Below are 21,648 nucleotides of genomic sequence, written 5' to 3' on the forward strand. Positions count from 1 at the left end.
CACACACACACACACACACACACACACACACACACACACACACACACACACACACACACACACACACACACACTAAGAGTCAGACAAATGGCTTTGACTGCCCCATGTTTCCCTAATCTACAGACATCAACAGAGGGCTTGGCTTCCGCGCTGCTCTGCTGAGAAAAATTGAATTTATTTGAGGGAAAATTGATTTAGTAGCTATGTTTAGACGGAGGCGGTCGGGGTAGAGGGGCTGCTATGCTCGGAAGCGTTCTCATGCCTGCGTCTCTTTGTTCCCCATACTGCAGACCTCTGAGAAACAAGCTGAGATCTCAGAACCACCGCTTACTAAATATGTAACACAGCCATTACTCTGCCACGCTTAAAAAGAAAGAGCTCCAGCGGTGAACATTGCCTTTGTTTGTACCTGTCACCCTCCTATAATGGGTCTATCATCCACCCATTGAACTACATTAAAGACGCGACCCAGAAGTAGCGGCCTGTCAAACTACACATGATGTGGTTTCTGTAAGTGTTGTACAGTAGTAACAGTTGTCAGGTTTCCATGTATTCATACCGGGATAATATGGCATTTTTTAAGGGCATAACTGGGTGTCAGGTGAAAATGTCTGGGTATAAATATACTGTCATAATGGCATATAACACTGGCAGATGCAGGGCTAGAGTACAGTATGCTTCAGCAGTGTAAGCACCTCCTCCACCCTCCTACTGTTCTGTACACTGTATGTGTTGTTTTCACCAGACTATGGAATTCCATGACTATGTAAAACAGTACAGAGTCATGCGCCGATGAGTATATTCAGAGTGTGTAATGCAAATGAAGTATGTGTGTGTTCATGTTTCCATGCGTGTGCACTTGTGTGTTTGCATGCGTGTACTCTGTACTAACCCTCTACGTCCAGTAGCTTGTGGAGGCCCAGGTGTTGCTCTGCCAGGTTGAAGGCATTCTGCAGGTTGTGGTGGGCATTTGACTTTTTCAGCTTGTCAAAGTCTATCAGGTCAGGTCTGTGTTTGTGGAGGATGGCGTTGAAAGCCATGCCATCCCTCCAGCTGGTGCTGAAGTTGTGAATGTTTACGTTGGGGTATCTGGAAAACAGACAGAACACATAGGTTAGGGAAATAGAGCTCACCAGCTTGAAGTCCTAAAAAACCTAAATGAGATACCTCTGGTTCGTTCAGCCATTTCTATGGGGGCAAAGAATAGAGTTCTGGGATAAACGCCGAAAAATAAGGTCTGAGGTTAACACAGATTTAGGAGATCTTATACATTTTGTTCTATGAGATAATATCAGCCAGTTAACATGACCTTATGAATTATGAGGACTTTTGTGCTTTGTGATTTTTTTATTTATTACATAAATGCTTCAAAATTCACAAAATGTTACATTAGCAGATCTCATTGAAGAAAACATATACACTGAACAAAAACATAAATGCACCATGTAAAGTGTTGGTCCCATGCTTTATGAGCTGAAATAAAAGATCCCAGAAATTGTCCACATGCACAAAAATATTATTTGTCCAAAGATTTCTGCACAAATTTGTTTACATCCCTGTTAGTGAGCACTTCTCCTTTGCCAAGATAATCCATCCACCTGACAGGTGTGGCATATCATGAAGTGAATTAAACAGCATGATCCTTACACAGGTGCACCTTGTGCTGGGGACAATAAAAGCCCACTCTAAAATGTGCAGTTTGTCAAAACACAATACCACAGATGTCTCAAGTTGAGGGAGCATGCAATTGGCATGCTGACTGCAGGAATGTCCACCAAAGCTGTTGCCAGAGAATTGAATGTTTGTTTCTCTACAATAAGTCGCCTCCAACGTCCTTTTAAAGAATTTTGCAGTATGTTCTACTGACTTCACAACCACAGACCACGTGTAACCACGCCAGCCCAGGACCTCCACATCCGGCTTCTTCAGATGTGGGATCATCTGATAGGGTGCTGAGGAGTATTACTGTCTGTAATAAAGCCCTTTTGTGGGGAAAAACTCATTCTGATTGGCTGGGCCTGGCTCCCCAGTGGGTGGCCTATGCCCTCCCAGGCACACTTGTGGCTGCACCTCTGCCCAGACATGTGAAATCTATAGATTAGGGCCTAATTTATTAATTAATTTCCTTAAATGAACTGTAACTCAGTATAATCTTTGAAATTGTTGCATGTTGCATAAATATTTTTTGTTCAGTATAATATCTCCTAAGTCTGTGTTTATCACAGACCTTACTTTCGCATTTATCCAAAAACTCTACAGAAACTCCATGCATTTGCCCATAGACTTTGGGCAACGAGCCATGATGGAGTTAGTGCCAACAAAAAGTAGCCATTACTATTGCTCTCTATGTTGCTTGTGTATGAGCCTACTGTTGACTCAACGACAAACTCACATTGTCCGTCAACATAAGTCTTTGATGGCAATTTGGAGAGACCTTTGTTGTTCTTCAAACATCTAATAATAATCTAATCAAATCTCCTGCATCCAACTCCCTCATCAATGAAACAAATTGCTTTTGAAAATGTGTTCCACCTACCGCATGTTCCAAATAAGTTCCAACTGACACCAAACACAATGCCTTTCTTTATTAAGAATCTGTTTAATTAAAGTGATTTTACCCTTATGTGTCATATTCTATTTGAAGCTGGGCATTAGCAGTGTTAGCTTTGTTAATGAGTGAATTGACTTATTCAGCATGTAGCCCGGGGGCTGTTAGTGCTGCTGATGTTTTAAACAGCCTGACATTTAGGCCGTGATGTCTGATGTGACACCCTCGTGTGATTTCAGAGTCGTTCCATGTCATTTGAGCAAGCCATGACACCCACCATCTCAGATTGTTCTGAAATGGTTTTTATAGTTAGAAACAGTTAAGACTGGCATTCCTGAAACATTATTTTGTTCTCTGAGAAATTTAGCTAATTTATTGCACCCAAATAGGCAATTTTAATTTATAGGATTCAGATAATATTCAATAGTTAGTTATAGTACCCAACATCCGATTTGGACCAAACTTCTTCCTACCAATGAGTAAGACATGTTGCCTGGCTGCCAGACTCCTTGCTCCGGCCAAATGCTATGCCACACCCACGGACGTTAGTTTGTTCTCCGTAATGGGTCTGGATTCGAGTACCTCCTTGACTCTTCACCGAATGCGAACACATTCGGGGCTGTCTGATTGGTCCAGAAACCGATGGGTTGGGCCAGAACACATGGGTAAAGCGCCGGTTTGAAAATGTGCCATCGGGTTTGATACTCTGATTGGTTAGAGAAGACAAACTTTGTTTTGTACAACACCCCTCATCACCACAAACAACTTCAATGATGGCAGTCTCAGACTAAAGTATGCAGCAAACGACAGAGCTGAAGAATTTAGTGTGAGTTGTCAGTCTATAAAGACATGAGGAATCCCCAAAAATGGTCAAAAGCTACCTACGGACCGCACACACCCCATGCCAATCCCACCCCAGCAACCAATATACTGTATCGGTTCTCTATGTTTGACTATGAAACTTCAGCTTGGAGTATTGCTTCTACATACTATATAATGTATTACCTGTGAATCTGGTGATGTTTTTTCCCCCCTGTTCAGAGAAATTAGTTATTGAAGTCACTTGCATTATTTACCATAAATAGTGAGAAAGTTTTGACCACTAGATGCGGCTGTTCTTGATATATCGCCACACTCTTTTATACATTTTCCTGCTTCTCGTGTCACAACATTTCCTTTGCAATTTTTGGTAGAAAACGAATAGATTCGACTCATGATGAAAATACATTGTGTGGTCATCCTAACAATTCAGGTCGTTGTCCAGTCCTCCATGAAAGCAAATCAGTTTGTCCTTCTTTCACGCTTAATCTGTGTCAAGGAAATGGCCCCTTTGCGTGTGGTTTATTCCCTTCAAAAAAGGTCTATATTAGTTACTATTGGACCATTCATGGTGAACAAGCAAACTACAAGGCTACATCAGTTCTAATGGTTCCAATATTATGGTCTCTAATGGTCTTCAATGGTAAAACCAGAAGTGTTGACTTGAGTCACGTGACAGATTTTGTGACTTGAGACATGACTTGGCTAAAAGAAAAACCACTTGCCACTTTACTTTGACTTCAGCATCTATTTATTTTTTTATTTTTTATTTCACCTTTATTTAACCAGGTAGGCTAGTTGAGAACAAGTTCTCATTTGCAACTGCGATCTGGCCAAGATAAAGCATAGCAGTGTGAACAGACAACACAGAGTTACACATGGAGTAAACAATAAACAAGTCAATAACATGGTAGAAAAAAAGAGAATCTATATACAATGTGTGCAAAAGGCATGAGGTAGGCAATAAATCGAATAATTACAATTTAGCAGATTAACACTGGAGTGATAAATCATCAGATGATCATGTGCAAGAAGAGATACTGGTGTGCAAAAGAGCAGAAAAGTAAATAATTAAAAGCAGTATGGGGGGTGAGGTAGGTAAATTGGGTGGGTAGTTTACAGATGGACTATGTACAGCTGCAGCGATCGGTTAGCTGCTCGGATAGCAGATTTTTAAAGTTGTTGAGGGAGATAAAAGTCTCCAACTTCAGAGATTTTTGCAATTCGTTCCAGTCGCAGGCAGCAGAGAACTGGAAGGAAAGGCGTCCAAATGAGGTTTTAGCTTTAGGGATGATCAGTGAGATACACCTGCTGGAGCGCGTGCTGCGGGTGGGTGTAGCCATCGTGACCAGTGAACTGAGATAAGGCGGCACTTTACCTAGCATAGCCTTGTAGATGACCTGGAGCCAGTGGGTCTGACGACGAACATGTAGCGAGGGCCAGCCGACTAGGGCATACAGGTCGCAGTGGTGGGTCGTATAAGGTGCTTTAGTAACAAAACGAATGGCACTGTGATAAACTGCATCCAGTTTGCTGAGTAGAGTGTTGGAAGCTATTTTCTATCTATGACTCATGACTTATCTTGGACTTGAACTGCATAACCCGAGACTTGATTTGTCATCTTGTGCACTATGTAAGCATTTCTGTCCTTTATATATGAGTGCTGTAGGTTCTGTGTGTTCTGTTCTGTGTCTTGACCAATGAGATTCACGGAAATCACAGGTCTAGCAAAGCGTGTGCCGCTCCACTGACCTCCGGTATTTATTTAGCAAAGGTGATAACACATCACTCCCGACATACACAAGCAAGAACTCTTCACAGAAATGTTGCAGCTGCAACACCTAAACTGTATGCGAAGAAAACAAGTACATTTCTCAGTCTGATCAACTAGGCTACTGCCAATGCGCCCTGTAACGTCTTGCCCTCTGGCCAGGGTAAACAAAATGTTCATGTTATGTAGTCAATTTATAGCCCATTTATTTGTGTTAGGAGAAAATGTGATCAAATTTGGTTTAGGCTATTTTCAATCTAGGGCTGGCTGGCTAGGCTGACCTTAATAATCCAAAATTATTAACTGAAAGTAATCAAACACAATACTGATTATATAAACACTCTGAGTTACTTTTGAATTGCAGTTGCATAGGCCTATATGATGCAAACATGCATACTGAAAGCTCAGCCCTGTGAGTTCTATTGTCCAATTGCAGTGGTTGTGTCTGTGTAAAGGAAAGTGTCGTTTTAAAATATAATTCATATTAACAAGTACAAGGCTGCTGCAGTTTGACAGGGTTTTCATCCCCCCTTGGGCCAGGAGTTTTTCCAGAATTTCTTTAAAACCACGTGACCTGTTAGTAGTTAAGAGCGTTGGGCCATTAACTGAAAGGTCAATGGTTGAATCCCCGAGCTGATTAGGTGAAAAAATCTGCAGATGTGCCCTTGAGCAAGGCACTTAACCTGAATTGCTCTGGATAAGAGCATCTGCTAAATGACTCAAATGTCAATCTGGTCCCACTCCCATCATTGCCCTTATAAATACATTTTTACAACTACTAATTAATCACTGTCAGACCATATAGGGTCCTGATTTATACTTGGTTAGGTTTTCAGATTAGGAAAGGCTCCGGACACCAGGGAAAACAAATTTGCCCCACCAATCTGGGACCTGTGGTGCCACCTCTGCATCAGGGCTTCATCGGTCCTAAAAATTGTTGCATTACTTTTTCAAAGACTATGTTGGGGGGTGGGGGGGGGGGGGGGGTATTTTACAATTGATATTGAGTTGTGATGTATTTAAATGGTAAATGTCACTAACCACAATGCATATAGAGCAGTTTCCTGAAACCTTTATTTAAAAAAATAAGACTGCCATGCAATTATTTTATCAGAATCCCTAGTGATAGTCCCTAGCCCTTTTAGAAAGCGGCCACTTGTTGGACTATTCAAGGAGAGTTGGGTTGAAGCATTAGGTTGCTAAGAGAAGGACAAACTGAATTGCTTTCATGGATGACCACACTATTTATTTTCCTATAGAGCCAAATCTAATGAGGCAAATCTATCTATTTAATAAACACAAGAGACCAGCAGAATGGATAAAACAGTGTGAAAGTAGCAAGAACAGCATCTAGTGGTCAAAACCTAGTACTTTCACAGTATTTTATGGTAAATAATGCAAGCGACAACAATTGCATATTTTTCTGAACGGGGGGGGGGGACCATCACCAGAATCACAGGCAATACATTTCATAGTATGGGGAAAAGCAATACTCCAAGCCACAGCTTCATACTACTTGTCAAACACTGATAATGTATATTGGTTGTTGGGGTGGGATTGGCATGGGGTGTGGCAGGTCCGTGGTTGGCTTTTGACCATTATTGGGGGGATTCCTCATGTCTTACTCATTGGTAGGAAGAAGTTTGGTCCAAATCGGATGTTGGTTACTATATTCATTGAATATTATCTGAATCCTATAAATTAAAAATGGCCAATAAATTAAAATGGCCAATTAGCTTAATTTCTCAGAGATCAAATTATATTTCAACAAAATAATGTTTTACGAATGCTAATTGTATCTGTTACTAACTACAGAAACATTTTCAGAACAATCTCAGATGGTGGGTGTTGAAATCCTCTTTCTTGTGTTTTTTTTAGGTGGACAACCCTTCATCTGTTCTGCTTTCCGCCCTGTGCTCCTCTACAGATTCTCTTTAGTTTCAATGAATGAAATTAATTCAAATTAATCAAATAAATTGTGCTAAACACAGCATTGATCGTGAAATATCTTAGATGCTTTTCTTTCAAGGCCATGTGATGCCTGAGACGGCTGTGACTCACCCATAAATACTGGGACAGGCCAAATTGTTCTATATACACGACATGAGCCAAAGGTATGTGGACATCTCATTCCACAATCATGGGCATTAATATGAAGTTGGTCTCCCTTTGATGTTATAACAGCCTCCACTCTTCTGGGACTGCTTTCCACTAGATGTTGGAACATTGCTACGGGGACTTGCTTCCATTCAGCCACGAGCATTAGTGAGATCGGGGACTAATGTTGGGCGATTAGGCCTGGCTCACAGTTGGCGTTCCAATTCACCCCAAAGGTGTTCGATGGGGTTGAGGTCAAGGCTCTGTGCAGGCCAGTCAAGTTCTTCCACACCGATCTCGACAAACCATTTATGTATGGAACTCGCTTTGTGCACGGGGGCATTGTCATGCTGAAACAGGAAAGGGCCTTCCCCAAACTGATGCCACAAAGTTGGAACACAGAATCGTCTAGAATGTCATTGTATGCTGTAGCGTTAAGATTTCCCTTCACTGGAACTAAGGGGCCTAGCCCGAACATTGAAAAACAGCCCCAGACCATTATTCCTCGTCCACCAAACTTTACAGTTGACACGATGCATTGGGGCAGGTAGCGTTTTCCTGGCATCCGTCAAACCCACATTCGTCCGTTGAACTGCCAGATGGTGAGGCGTGATTCATCACTCCAGAGAATGCGCTTCCACTGCTCCAATGGCAGCGAGTTTTATACTACTCCAGTCGACGCTTGGTGGCTACTTGTGGAAACCCATTTCATGAAGCTCCTCGAAGAACAGTTTGTGTGCTGAAGTTGCTTCCAGAGGCAGTTTGGAACTCAGTGGTGGGTGTGGCAACCGAGGACAGACGATTTTAAAGGGCTTCAGCACTCAGTGGTCCCGTTCGTTGAGACTGCATGGCCTACCATTTCGCGGCTGAGCCGTTCCCACTTCACAATAACAGCACTTACATTGGACCAGGGCAGCTTTAGCAGGGTAGAAATACGATGAACTGACTTGTTGGAAAGGTGGCATCCTATTACGGTGACATGTTGAAAGTCACTGAGCTCTTCAGTAAGGCCATTCTACTGCCAATGTTTGTCAATGGAGGTTGCATAACTGTGTGCTCGATTTTATCCACCTGCCCTCAACGGGTGTGGCTGAAAAAGCCGAATCCACTAATTTGAAGGGGTGTCCACATACTTTTGTATATATAGTGTATGTTTCTCACATATACCCTTGATGATGTTGATATTTTCTATCACAAACTGTAGACCATAATCTGTTGACCAGACGGATGTTCCAGAAAAACGGATTATTGAGTTTGCTCAAATTCTGATTTGACAGATCTGGCTAACTCAGAATTTACAGTTCCAGAAAGAGAGCTTGACGTTTAGCCTGATCAGACACCATGGCAATGAATGCTCTGAAGCAAACTTGTTACCTCCTAGGTTAACTTGATTTTAGCCTGTCCTGGTGGATAAAGACAGGGATTCTCCGCCAATCAGATCCTTGTCCAACACCATGACTGGTCCCTTTACGGAAAATCCAATTGACATAGGAGCCTGCATTGTTTGCTGTGCATTACAAATGGAACGAATTACTGGACCTCGAATAGATCCTTTAGATCATTCTGAAGATCTTATTTTGGAACGGTAACCTATTTTTTATTTTATTTTTACAATCAATCATGTATCTGGTCAACTTAACCTGTAGCAATGTAACCCAACACAGTTTCCCATTGACCGCTATACAAATGCTGTGTATTGCCTTGCAATTTTTTGCAACTGGAAGAAATCCCAGACTCACTTATCTGGTTAAGAGAAGCCGGATATGTTCAGGGAATCCTGAATTTGTTAAACCATCTTTCCGGAAAACCCCCAAGGATGTTTCTGAATCAAATCAAATCAAATGTATTTATATAGCCCTTCTTACATCAGCTGATATCTCAAAGTGCTGTACAGAAACTCAGCCTAAAACCCCAAACAGCAAACAATGCAGGTGTAGAAGAAAACTTTGCGCTATAGTAGAATACAGTAAGCCTCAGGCTGGTGGTGGTGTAGACACTCACCCTGCGGTCTTCATCTGGCACCAGAGCAGCAGAGCATCTTTAGCCGACTTCTTCTCCTTGTTATCCTCCGTCTCCACTCTGATGTCCTGGATCTGTCAAGCACATATCAAAGAATACGGTCACAACGCCAGCCATCAGCAGGACCCAAAGACTGATCCTACCACTATTCCCACACACACACACACACACACACACACACACACACACACACACACACACACACACACACACACACACACACACACACACACACACACACACACACACACACACACACACACACACACACACACACACACACACACACACACACACACACACACACACACACACACACACACACACACACACACACACACACACACACACACACACACACACACACACACACACACAAATGCACCCACCTGCATTGGGTAACACAGACATAAACACCACTTAGCACTTTATTGATATACAAATGTAACCCTCTGGTTACTTTTTTATCAGGGACTGTATTATTTAATGTGTGCTGACATTGTTGCATGTTGGTCATATTTGGGAGACTGACCGGTTGCTAGGCAACAGTGTGAAAAGTGCGAGAGAAGACTCATGAAAACTACAAGCTATCAACATTTGCTAACTAGTTGTTTCAAGCAGTTTATAGTTGTGTAACTCACTCATCAGTGCAAATGAATGTAGTATACAGTTGAAGTCGGAAGTTTACATACACCTTAGCCAAATACATTTAAACTAATTTTTTACAATTCCTGACATTTAATCCTTGTTAAGATTCCCTGTCTTAGGTCAGTTAGGATCAACACTTTATTTTAAGAATGTGAAATGGCAATAATAGTAGAGAGAAATATTTATTTTAGCTTTTATTTATTTCTTTCATCACATTCCCAGTGGGTCAGAAGTTTACATACACTCAATTAGTATTTGGTAGCATTGCCTTTAAAATGGTTTAACTTGTGTCTAACGTTTCGGGTAGCCTTCCACAAGCTTCCCACAATAAGTTGGGTGAATTTTGGCCCATTCCTTCTGACAGAGCTGGTGTAACTGAGTCAGGTTTGTAGGCCTCCTTGCTCGCACACACTTTTTCAGTTCTGCCCACAAATATTCTATAGGATTGAGGTCAGAGCTTTGTGATGGCCACTCCAATACATTGACTTTGTTGTCCTTAAGCCATTTTGCCACAAGTTTGGAAGTATGCTTGGGGTCATTGTACATTTGGAAGACCCATTTGCGACCAAGCTTTAACTTCCTGACTGATGTCTTGAGATGTTGCTTCAATATATCCACAGAATTTTCCTTCCTCATTGAGCCATCTATTTTGTGAAGTGCACCAGTCCCTCCTACAGCAAAGCACCCCCACAACATGATGCTGCCACCCCTGTGCTTCACGGTTGGGATGGTGTTCTTCGGCTTGCAAACCTCACCCCTTTTCCTCCAAACATAAGGATGTCATTATGGCCAAACAGTTCTATTTTTGTTTCATCAGACCAGAGGACATTTCTCCTAAAAGTACGATCTTTGTCCCCATGTGCAGTTGCAAACTGTAGTCTGGCATTTTTAAGGCGGTTTTGGAGCAGTGGCTTCTTCCTTGCTGAGCGGCCTTTCAGGTTATGTCGACATAGGACTCGTTTTACTGTGGATATAGATACTTTTGTACCGGTTTCCTCCAGCATCTTCACAAGGTCCTTTGCTATTGTTCTGGGATTGATTTGCACTTTTCGCACAAAAGTACCTTCATCTCTAGGAGACAGAAGGTGTCTCCTTCCTGAGCGGTATGACGGCTGTGTGGTCCCATGGTGTTTACACTTGCGTACTATTGTTTGTAAAGTTGAACGTGGTACCTTCAGGCATTTGGAAATTGCTCACATGGATGAACCAGACTTGTGGAGGTCTACAATTTCTTTTCTGACGTCTTGGCTGATTTCTATTGATTTTCCCATGATGTCAAGCAAAGAGGCACTGAGTTTGAAGGTAGGCCTTGAAATACATCCACAGGTACACCTCCAATTGACTCAAATGATGTCAATTAGCCTGTCAGAAGCTTCTAAAGCCATGACATCATTTTCTGGAATTTTCCAAGCTGTTTAAAGGCACAGTCAACTTAGCGTATGTAAACTTGTGACCCACTGGAATTGTGATACAGTGAATTATAAGTGAAATAACCTGTCTGTAAACAATTGTTGGAAACATTACTTGTGTCACGCACAAAGTAGATGTCCTAGCCGACTTGCCAAAACTATAGTTTGTTCACAAGAAATTTGTGGAGTGGTTGAAAAACGAGTTTTAATGACCCTACCTAAGTGTATGTAAACTTCAACTGTATATAATAAACATTTAATTGAGCATCCCCGATCACAGTGAGGATAGCGAGGGATTTATGGCTTGTACTTGTGGAAAGCCTCTCGCTAAATAGTAGAAAGCAGATTATTCAGTTGACGTTCCTATCGGTCCTAGACTACGGCTACATCATCTATATGAACAGCTGCCACTTCATTAAAGCCGTCAGATGCAGTTTATTACGGGTGACAATTTTTGTACTCATCACTGCATTCTCTACCAGAAAGTTGTTTGGCCCTCTTTGATGTCACGCAGGTTGATACATTGCTATGTTTTCATTTAAAAAGCTATTTTACAAAAAGTCCCACTGTACCTAACATCATTACTGAACTTTAGACATACGAGTTCCCACACCCGGTCTCAGGGATGGTTAACTCTGGAAACTCCTTTGATCTCTACGGAGTTAACTAAAAGCTGGTTTACCTTTCTTTCACCTTATTTGTGGAACAATCTTAAAACCTATCTAACATTTGATATTCTGCTGCCTCTAGTGTAATTCAGAAAGCTGATTGAACACTTATTACTGATGAATGTGTTTGTTTTTGATGACTGTTTCTCTTTCTGCTTGCATTTTGATGTGTATTTTCTGTAATTTGTCATTCAGGGCTCATCTGTAAGAGACGTTGGTCTCAGTAAGACTCCCATACAAAATAAGGTTAAATAAAATAAATCCAAAATAAACTTTCTCTGACTGAGAGGATCAACTGTAATCAACAGGCTGCTCTTTCTGCCTCTCGACCGTATGCTAAAATGCTGACCAAACTGCTCGCGTGTTTTTAGACATTTTCATATTGAAAATGAAATACCTCATTTACATAAGTATTCACACCCCTGATATGTTAGAATCACATGTTGCAGCAAATACAGCTGTGAGTCTTTTTTGAGTAAGTCTAAGATCTTTGCACACCTGGATTGTGCATCATTTACACATTATTAAAAAAATTATTCAAGTACTGTCATTGCTAGACAGTGATTTTCATGTCTTGCCATAGATCTTCAAGACGATTTAAGTCAAAACTGTAACTAGGCCACTCAGGAACATTCAATGTTGTCTAAGCAACTCCAGTGTATATTTGGCCTTGTGTTTTAGGTTATTGTCCTGCTGAAAGGTGAATTTGTCTCCCAGTGTCTGTAGGAAAGCTGACGGAACCAGGTTTTCCTCTAGAATTTTGCCTGTACTTAGCTCTATTGCAAACAGGATGCATGTTTTGGAATATTTTTATTCTGTACAGGCTTCCTTCTTCTCACTATGTCATTTAGGTTAGTACTGTGGAGTAATTACAATGTTGTTGATCCATCTTCAGCTTTCTCCTATCATAGCCATTAAACTCTAAACTGTTTTAAAGACACCGTTGTCACCATCCTTCCTCTTCGCCAACTGAGTTAGGAAGGACGTCTGTATCTTTGTAGTAACTGGGTGTATTGATACACCATCCAAAGTCTAATGAATAACTTCACCATGCTCAAAGGGATATTCAATGTCTGCTTTTGTTTTACCCATCTACCAATAGGTGCCCTTCTTTGTGAGGCATTGGCATTGGAAAACCTCCCTGGTCTTTGTGGTCAAAACTGTTTTTGTTCACTGCTTGACTGAGGGACCTTACACATAATTGTATGTCTGTGGTACAGAGATGAGGTAGTCATTCAAAAATCCTGTTAAACACTATTATTGCACACAACTTGTTTAGGCGTGCCATAACAAAGGGGTTGAATAATTATTGACTGAAGACATTTAAGATATACATTTTTTATTAATTTGTAAAGAAATCTAAAAACATAATTCCACTTTGACATTATGGGGTATTGCGTGTTGGCCAGTGTCACAAAATCTAAATGTAATACATTTTAAATTCAGGCTGTAGCACAACAAAATGTGGAAAAAGTCAAGGGGTGTGGATACTTTCTGAAGGCACTATTATATTTCCTACTGGGTAAACTATATATTCTTCAGGGTTTATTACCTACTAGGTGGAAGCACTGGACAATTTTATTTATGGTTAGGCCCACCCAGTCCACACACTGATTTTCACATGCTGCCTGCTTACAGACCACATCATTTTCTATTGCCACACACCTAGATACTACTGTAGGTTCAAACTGACATGAACTCCAGTCCCTCAGAAGAGAGGGCTACAAATGGAGGCACTGCTGAGATGGTTAACAGGAGATCCTGAGATAATGGATGAGCAATGATTAAACAACAGGACTGTACATGAAGGCAGTGCAGTGAACAGTGAATATAAAACATTGAAAAGACCCCTATCATAAGGCCAACTATTAGAGGCGATATCAAGCCATTTGGGAACCCTCTCATTTTAACAGCGAGTTCCAATAGCTCAGAGGGAAAGAGAATGGAGATGAATATGGAAACGCTGACACAGTGGAGCCAGTGGGAGGACACTGATCCTATCAGGGCATTAATGGTTGTGGGAGTGGAGAAGGAGCATCAGATATTGAAGGGGCTTTGGATGCCTTCGAGTTGTTTGGGTTGCTTAAAGTGAAACACTGTATGCAACATCCTCAAACCAAGTGGGCCAGTGTTTTAGTTAAGACGTTTGTGAATCTCACTGCATAGTGTGTGCAAACTCTGGTTGAAGATGAAGAAAAGGGCATCAACTGGCAGTTGATCTGTCTAGGAAATGTAGCTCCTCCCTCTCCTGAGCAAATACCCAAAACCAAATTCCCCCCATGTCAGCACCCCGTAGTAAAAACAAACTACAGGCCTTCATGATGAGAGAGTGGATCTCAGATAGCAAGCTGAAGAACCTTGTAAAACCCCAAGCAACAGCCTCAAGACCTGAATACATCATTGAAGCCATGGGGAAGGTTCTGAAGGAAGCTATGACATCTCACTACTAGTCCGTACAGAAGACTGCAGACATTCAATGGCACAGTGTATATGCCCCTTGGGGAAGAGGACATAGACTCCTGGATGGAACAAGTAAACCAGATGTTGCCTGAGTGGCAATACTCCAACCAGGAGAAGAGAAAGAGACTCATCAAGAGTTTCAAGGCCCCTGCCCTGAGTGTGGCTACAGTGCTAAGAGCTAACCACAAAGATGCATTGGTAGAGGACTAATTGAACATACTGGAGCACACATACGGCACAGCAGACTCAGGGGAGGACCTCTATTACGAGTTTGAGGGCCTGCGACAGAAACCTGGAGAGAAGATCTCTGGTTTCCTCCTTTGACTAGAGAAGTCGTCACAGAAGGTCAGAGTGAAAAGAGGCATTGGTGAGTCCAGGGTCGACGTCGCACAAGTTAACCAGATCATCAAGGGAGTGATGTACAGCACTGATATCCTGGTGCATCTTCAACAGAGAGAGAAGAGAGGCCGCCACACATTTCCAGTTCGACTGCAAATGCTGAGGGAAGAAGAGAAGCACTCTCATAGAATCCCAGTATCCCAAGTCCAACCTCAGAAAGAGCCAACATCAAATGCTGGGGCTGAAATCAAAGCTCTCTGCAGACAGGTGGAATAACTGAAGTCTGCCATAGCAGTAATGAAGGTGACCCTGGCTGAAGGCAACATCGAGGTTTACATGAAGTTCAACTCTGCTGAGAGGCCCTGCACTGTGCTAGTGGAACCAGCTGAGAGGAGTGAGCTGCCAGCTTCTGTCCTGGTAACCAGCAGTGTGGTTACTGTTCCTGCTGAAGATGGCAGCAGCATAACTCTAAGGGTGAAGAATGAAAGCACTCAGGCAGTCACACTACAACCCGATCTCAAGATGGCCGAACTGCATCCAGTAGCTCACCTAACCCACACAGAAGTTACCAGTAAAGAAGAAACCCTCAACCCTGACCTCCTTTACTTCGGCAACTCTCTGGTTGCCCCACAATGGAAAGAACGGTTGCAAATGAGACTGAAGGAATGGGCCAAAGTGTTTTCTTTAAACGAATACGAGGTGGGCTGTGCAAGTGGAGTGGAACACATGCTCAGACTCACCAATGAACGACCATTGAGCGAGAGTTTCAGAAGTATGGCGCCCACGGATGTAGAAGATGTTCGGAAACACTTGAGAGAGCTGACGGACTGTCGGTCAGGGATCAAGTAGCTCTCCGTCCTCGACCATCACAGTGGCTATTACCAGATCCCCATGCGCCACAGTGGCTATTACCAGATCCCCATGCGCCACAGTGGCCATTACCAGTTCCCCATGCGCAAGGCCGACAAGGAGAAGACTGTGTTTATCTGCCCTCTTGGTTTCTACCAATTAGAGAGGATGCCTCAAGGAGTCACTGGAGCCCCAGCTACTTTCCAACTATTAATGGAGAAGGCTGTTGGCTACATGAACCTCCTTGTGTGCTGGTCTACCTGGACAACCTCATCGTGTTTGGGAAAACCTTGGAGGAACATAAGGAAAGGCTGATGAAGGTCCTGGACCAGAAAAACTCAAGGCCCTCCAGTCATTTCTGGGTTCTGCGGATACTACCGGAGGTTCGTGAAAGCATACCCTGTCCAGAAGTTATGCCCCCAAGACAAAAAATGGCAAGCCCATCACTCCCCCTGGAGTTACCTACCTAAAGGAGAAGGAGCTGTTTAGAGAACTATGGATAGCAGAGTGTGAGAGAGCCTTCCAGAACATCATTGAATGCCTCACCAGCTCACATGTGCTCGCATTTGCTGACCCTGAGAAGCCCTACGTCTTGCACAATCGACACCAGTCTGAGTGGACTGGATGGAGTGTTGTACCAGGAGTACCCTGAGGGATGGAGACCAGTGGATTATGCAAGCCGGTGCTTGTCCAGGAGAGAGAATAACTATTCAGCGCACAAGCTTGAGTTCCTGGGGTTAAAGTGGGCCATGTCGGACAAGTTTCATGATTATCTGTACGGAGCAAAGCTCTTGGTGCGCACGGACAATAACCACCTCACCTACGTGCAAACCACTGCCAAGCTGAATGCCACAGGCCAGAGGTAGATGGCCACTCTCACCATCTACGAGTTCAAGTTGCAGTACAGGCCAGGGCGAGTGAACATTGATGCCGACGCCCTGTCAGGACGCTCACACATCAGTGCTGAAGAGGATGGAGACTGGGTTGAAATCCCCTCATCAAGGGAGTCAGAGCCATTTGCCGAGTAATGACTGCCAAAGTCTCTTCAGACAGTATCTCTAAGAGGGCAACTGTGAACATAGGAGCCCCGCCCGAGGCTGTCCCTGAAGCTTTCATGAAATTTACTGCTCTGAAGATGGATGGACTATCCTGCCTGAGTCCTGAGGATCTGCGATGCGCACAGCTCTGGGACCCAGTGATATCCACCGTCAGCCAGGCCCTGGGGTTAAGAAAGGAACCCTTCCTAAGCAGAAACACAAACCCAGAAGAAGCCTTTCTCCTGAGGTAATGGAACATGCTGTACAAGGAAAGGATGTTTAAATCCAAGGTCCCCAATTACAAACAGGTGTCAAATAAAAGGAGACAAGGCCAACATGTCCTTCTGAGAAACTGGATGAGTTTGGATATGTTTTGGAGGGGTGATGGCTTGGATGGCGATGGCTCGAATAATCAGTCATCTGAGCCAATGGCAGAGCCATAGAGTTAATCCCAGTGACATTTAGCAGACTGCACCCGGTCATACAAGGACAGGACTTACTTCCTGCTCTCAGAGCTCAGTGGAGCAAAACTAAGGTAATTTTAGAGTAGGGAGGATGTTACACAGCTAAGATGGAGCGCATATATTAGTGAAGAAGAGGAGTCTGAACAGATTCAATGTAAAGTCAGTGAGCTAAGAAGAGATAAATAAACCGCAGTGGGAGAAAATATAAATGTTTTTTGGAAGCTAAAGATAAAAAGCTGTAATAGACAAATTAAGGAGCACAGACCTCTGGGAATGAGATGAACGCGAAAAACTCTACAGAAGCGGGCGGGCGGAGCATGCAGAGCGAGGAAAGGACAGGACAGGCAGAGCAGTGACTGTATGCTAGCAGGATAGTCCATATCTCCAAACATCTTCCATAAGTGGATTAATTGGTCTAATTTATGGTAAAGCCTCAACCAATAGCTACCTCTTCCAATTCAAATGAGCTTGAAAGTTAAATATGACAACATTTTTATTGTTTTGTGTGAGTACAGCCCCTGCGATAAAACGCCCAGTGATATCCACCATCAGCAAGGCCCTGGGGTTAAGAAAGGAGCCATTCCTAAGCAGAAACACAAAGCCAGAAGAAGCCATTCTCCTGGGGTCATGGGACATGCTCACACAGAGATGGAGTGCTGTACAGGAACCCCAAGAACTCCCGTTCAGTTTGACAGAGACAGCTGGTCCTGCCCCAAGAGTACCACCATGCTGTCATGAAGTCACTGCATGATGATATGGGACTGGCCCAGGCAAGATTCTACTGGCCTCGCGACATTGAGCAACACTGCATGAACTGTGCAAGGTGTATCCATTGGAAGACCCTACCCCCATGGGCCGCTGAGCTAGTCAACATCACCCATGGAGCTGGTCTGCATCGACTTCCTGACAGTGGAGCATGACAGCAGAAACATCAGCAACATCCTCATCATTACATACCACTTCACCCACTATGCCCAGGCATACCCTACCAAGGACCAGCTTGTAAGCACAGTGGCCAAAGACTTGTGGAAGAAGTTCTTTGTACACTATAAACTACCAACAAGAGTCCACTACAATCAAGGAAGATACTTCGAGAGCCGACTGATCCACCAAATGCTAACCCTTGTGGGGGTAAAGAAGTCAATAACCTCTCCCTATCGTCCTCAAGGGAACTCAAAGTTGGAACGCTTCAACCCTATGCTGCTGAACATGCTTGGCACTCTGGGTCCAAGCAGAAGTCCACCTGGAGCCAGCATATAGCTCACCTTGTGCACGCTTACAACTGCACGAAGAACGACTCCATTGGTTTCTCACCATACCACCTCATGTTTGTTTGGGAGAGAGTTAAGGCTACCAGTCCACCTGTGTTTCGGAGTGAGCCCTGATGGAAGCCCTTCAAGTGACTAACTGCAGTACACAGTCAAGCTCAAAGACCAGCTACATGAGGCGTACAACCTTGCGTGAAGTGCTGCAGGGTGGAAAAATGCTGCAAAGAAGGCTCATGTGGAGAAGGTGAAGCATTAAGACCTCCAGCCTGGAGTCCTCCTCCAAAACTTTGGCGTGCCCGGAAAGCACAAGATAGCCAACTGATGTAAGACTGAGCCATACCTCATCTCAAAGAAGCTCCCAGGCCTACCCACCTACCAGATAAAGCCGGAAAATGGCCATGGACCAGTGAAAACCCTGCACAGGAACCACCTGCTGCCCATTAGCCAGATAGTGGAGCACACTGATCAAGAGGAAACTCTGCCAGCAAGGCCACTCCAAACACTGAGTCACAGGAGGAGGAGAACCGAACAGCCCACAGGGAGCGTTGCTATCCAGTCCCCATCCCCTTGTTGTCGGATGGATCTGAGGCAGAAGAAAGCAATTCAGAGGATGACCTCACCAGGCAGTTTCTAAATCCAGAGGCTACAGTTTTTGCCCCGAAACCTAAAGGAGCCACAGGAGATGAACTGGAGAGTGATCCTGAAGGAGGAAACTGTCCTGCCCTCCAGGTCCACAGTGGACACTCGGGCCATCCCAGAACTGCCAGTAGTTAAGCGGTCTTGTGATGAGTTAGGTACACCTCACAACCCTATTGTAATACACTGAGGTATATGGGTATTTTGCAGCATCTTTGGTATGAAAAGGGTAACAAAGGTGTAAGTAGTGCTGATGTTTTGAGAAGCATCCCTTTTTGGTTTTATTTTTCTTGGATGAAACATGGTCTATGTTTACATGTGTATCTGTGTACTTTTACGATGACAAGCTCTGACATACTGACAATTCTGTGTATATAATAACCTATTTCATACTTTTGAGGTCAAAGGTGTAGGGACTTGTTGGGAAGTTTCTTTTGTGAGGGGTGTATGTAACCCCCTGGTTACTTTGTTGTTTTTTAGCACGGACTGTATTATTTACTGTGTGCTGACATTGTTGCATGTGGGATGCATTTGTGAGATGGACCGATTGCTAGCCAACAGTGTGATGTGCTTGAGAGAAGACTCACAAAAACTACAAGCAATCAACATTTGCTAACTAGTTGCTTCAAGGAGTTACAGTTGTGTAACTCGCTCACCATTGCAAATAAATGTAGTATATAAAAGTACACCAGTATGTGGACACCCATTCAAATGAGTGGATTCTGCAATTTAGCCACACCCGTTGCTAACAGGTGTATAAAAATCGAGCATACAGCTCTGCAATTTCCATAGCCTAACATTGGCAGTAGAATGGCTTGTACTTAAAAGCTCAGTAACTTTTAATGTGGCACGGTCATAGGATGCCACCTTTCCAACAAGTCAGTTTGTAAAATTTCTGCCCTGCTAGAGCTGCCCTGGTCAACTGTAAGTGCTGTTATTGTGAAGTGGAAATGGCTAGGAGCAACAGCGGCTCAGCCGCGAAGTGGTAGGCCACACAAGCTCAAAGAATGGGATCGTCGAGTGCTGAAGCCCGTAAAAATGGTCTGTCCTCGGTTGCAACACTCACTACTGAGTGAGGGGGGGGAGAGCTTTGCATGCGTTTCTGTGTGTGGAGTAAAGGTGGTCTAGAGTTGTTTTCCCTCTGGTTGCACTGGTAACATGCTGATAGAAATTAGGTAAGACTGATTTCAGTTTTCCTGCCTGTTTTCCTCTGGGTGGGAGTTTTCCTGTTTGCGTGGTATTTGGCCAATATATCACGGCTAAGGGCTGTTCTTAAGCATGACGCAACACGGAGTGCCTGGACATAGCCCTTAGCCGTGGTATATTTTGGCCATATACTGTACTACAAACCCCTGAGGTGCATTATTGCTATTATAAACTGGCTACCAATGTAATTAGAGCTGTAAAAATACATTTTTGTCATACCCATGGTATACGGTCTGATACCACAGCTGTCAGCCAATCGGCATTCAGGGCTTGAACCACCCAGTTTATAACACCTACTAGGTGAAGGCACTGCACTATTTTATTCAAGGTTAGGCCCGCCCAGTCCACACTCCTTTTCACATGCTGTCTGCTTACAGACCACATAGCTTATTATTGCCACGCACCTAGATACTGGGTCCAAACTGATATGAACTCTGGTCCCTCAGAAGAGAGGGCTACACAAATAAACAACTAAAGCCACCTACTCACACCCACCCACATTCCTTGCCATCTACTGTACATTTTCACCCTCATCTGTGGATTTAAGTAGACAAAAAAATGTGTATAAAATGAAATCCCTTTACCAACTGTGCACTCTCACATTATACCGTTTTTTACAAATAACCATTCAAATGCTCAAATAAATACTTGTTGAAAAAAGTATTTTAAATACCAGATACCCAAATACACATGTATTTAAGCCTATGTCTGATTAGCACATGAGAGAGCGAAAGCGTGCGTGCAAGAAAAGAGAGAGGAGTACTGGGTGGTCAGCTGACCTGGAAGCGGAGGATGATGGTCCAGATGAGGCCAAGGGTGAGGCGGTGGTTGCCGTCGACGATGTCATGGGAGCCCATGTTTTCTAGATGGACCCTCTGCTCCTTGAGGAACTGCAGGGCCTTGTCCACGTTCTCCAGGCAATGGATACGCATGCGCCCCTTAGTGGGCTTGGGCTGCAGAGGGGAAAGAAAGAGTGGGATAGATGGTATTAACACAGGCAAATTACATTAGTGTCACTCAAACTCTTCATGTAACTGATATTCTACTGCCAACAATCTAAACGGTATGGTTTTGTATATTGTAACTTGAGGCAGGACTCCCTGGGCTGATGACCTACTTAGCAGACGTATTTAATCCTTGAGGTAGGCAGATTTAGGATTTTCCTGTGTCTATTACACAACAACAAAATAATGTACATTATATACAGGGACATATCTATGGGAAATCAGTGAATGGTGTGGCTGTTGAGGAGACTAAATTACTTGGTGTTACCTTAGATTGTAAACTGTCATGGTGTAAACATTTAGATTCTATGGTTGTAAAGATGGGGAGAAGTCTGTCCATAGTAAAGAGATGCAGATGCTCTGCTTTTATGACACCACACTCCAAAAAGCAAGGCTCTAGTTTGAT

At 43.4% G+C, this 21,648-nt stretch overlaps 1 protein-coding gene across 2 annotated transcripts in view; it reads right to left on the reverse strand.

Annotated features, from left to right (window-relative positions):
* Positions 1-21,648, reverse strand: part of LOC139570997 (spectrin beta chain, non-erythrocytic 1) — a 136,594-nt gene that overhangs the window by 34,121 nt on the left and 80,825 nt on the right. For both annotated transcript variants that reach the window (XM_071393429.1, XM_071393428.1), the window contains 3 exons: positions 21,018-21,191; positions 9,237-9,328; positions 893-1,089 (listed from right to left, as the gene is read on the reverse strand). In XM_071393429.1, coding sequence (XP_071249530.1) covers positions 893-1,089; positions 9,237-9,328; positions 21,018-21,191 — 463 coding nt within the window. The remainder of the gene's footprint in view (positions 1-892; positions 1,090-9,236; positions 9,329-21,017; positions 21,192-21,648) is intronic.

Source organism: Salvelinus alpinus, chromosome 3 (genome assembly GCF_045679555.1).
Source record: "Salvelinus alpinus chromosome 3, SLU_Salpinus.1, whole genome shotgun sequence".
NCBI lineage: Eukaryota > Metazoa > Chordata > Actinopteri > Salmoniformes > Salmonidae > Salvelinus > Salvelinus alpinus.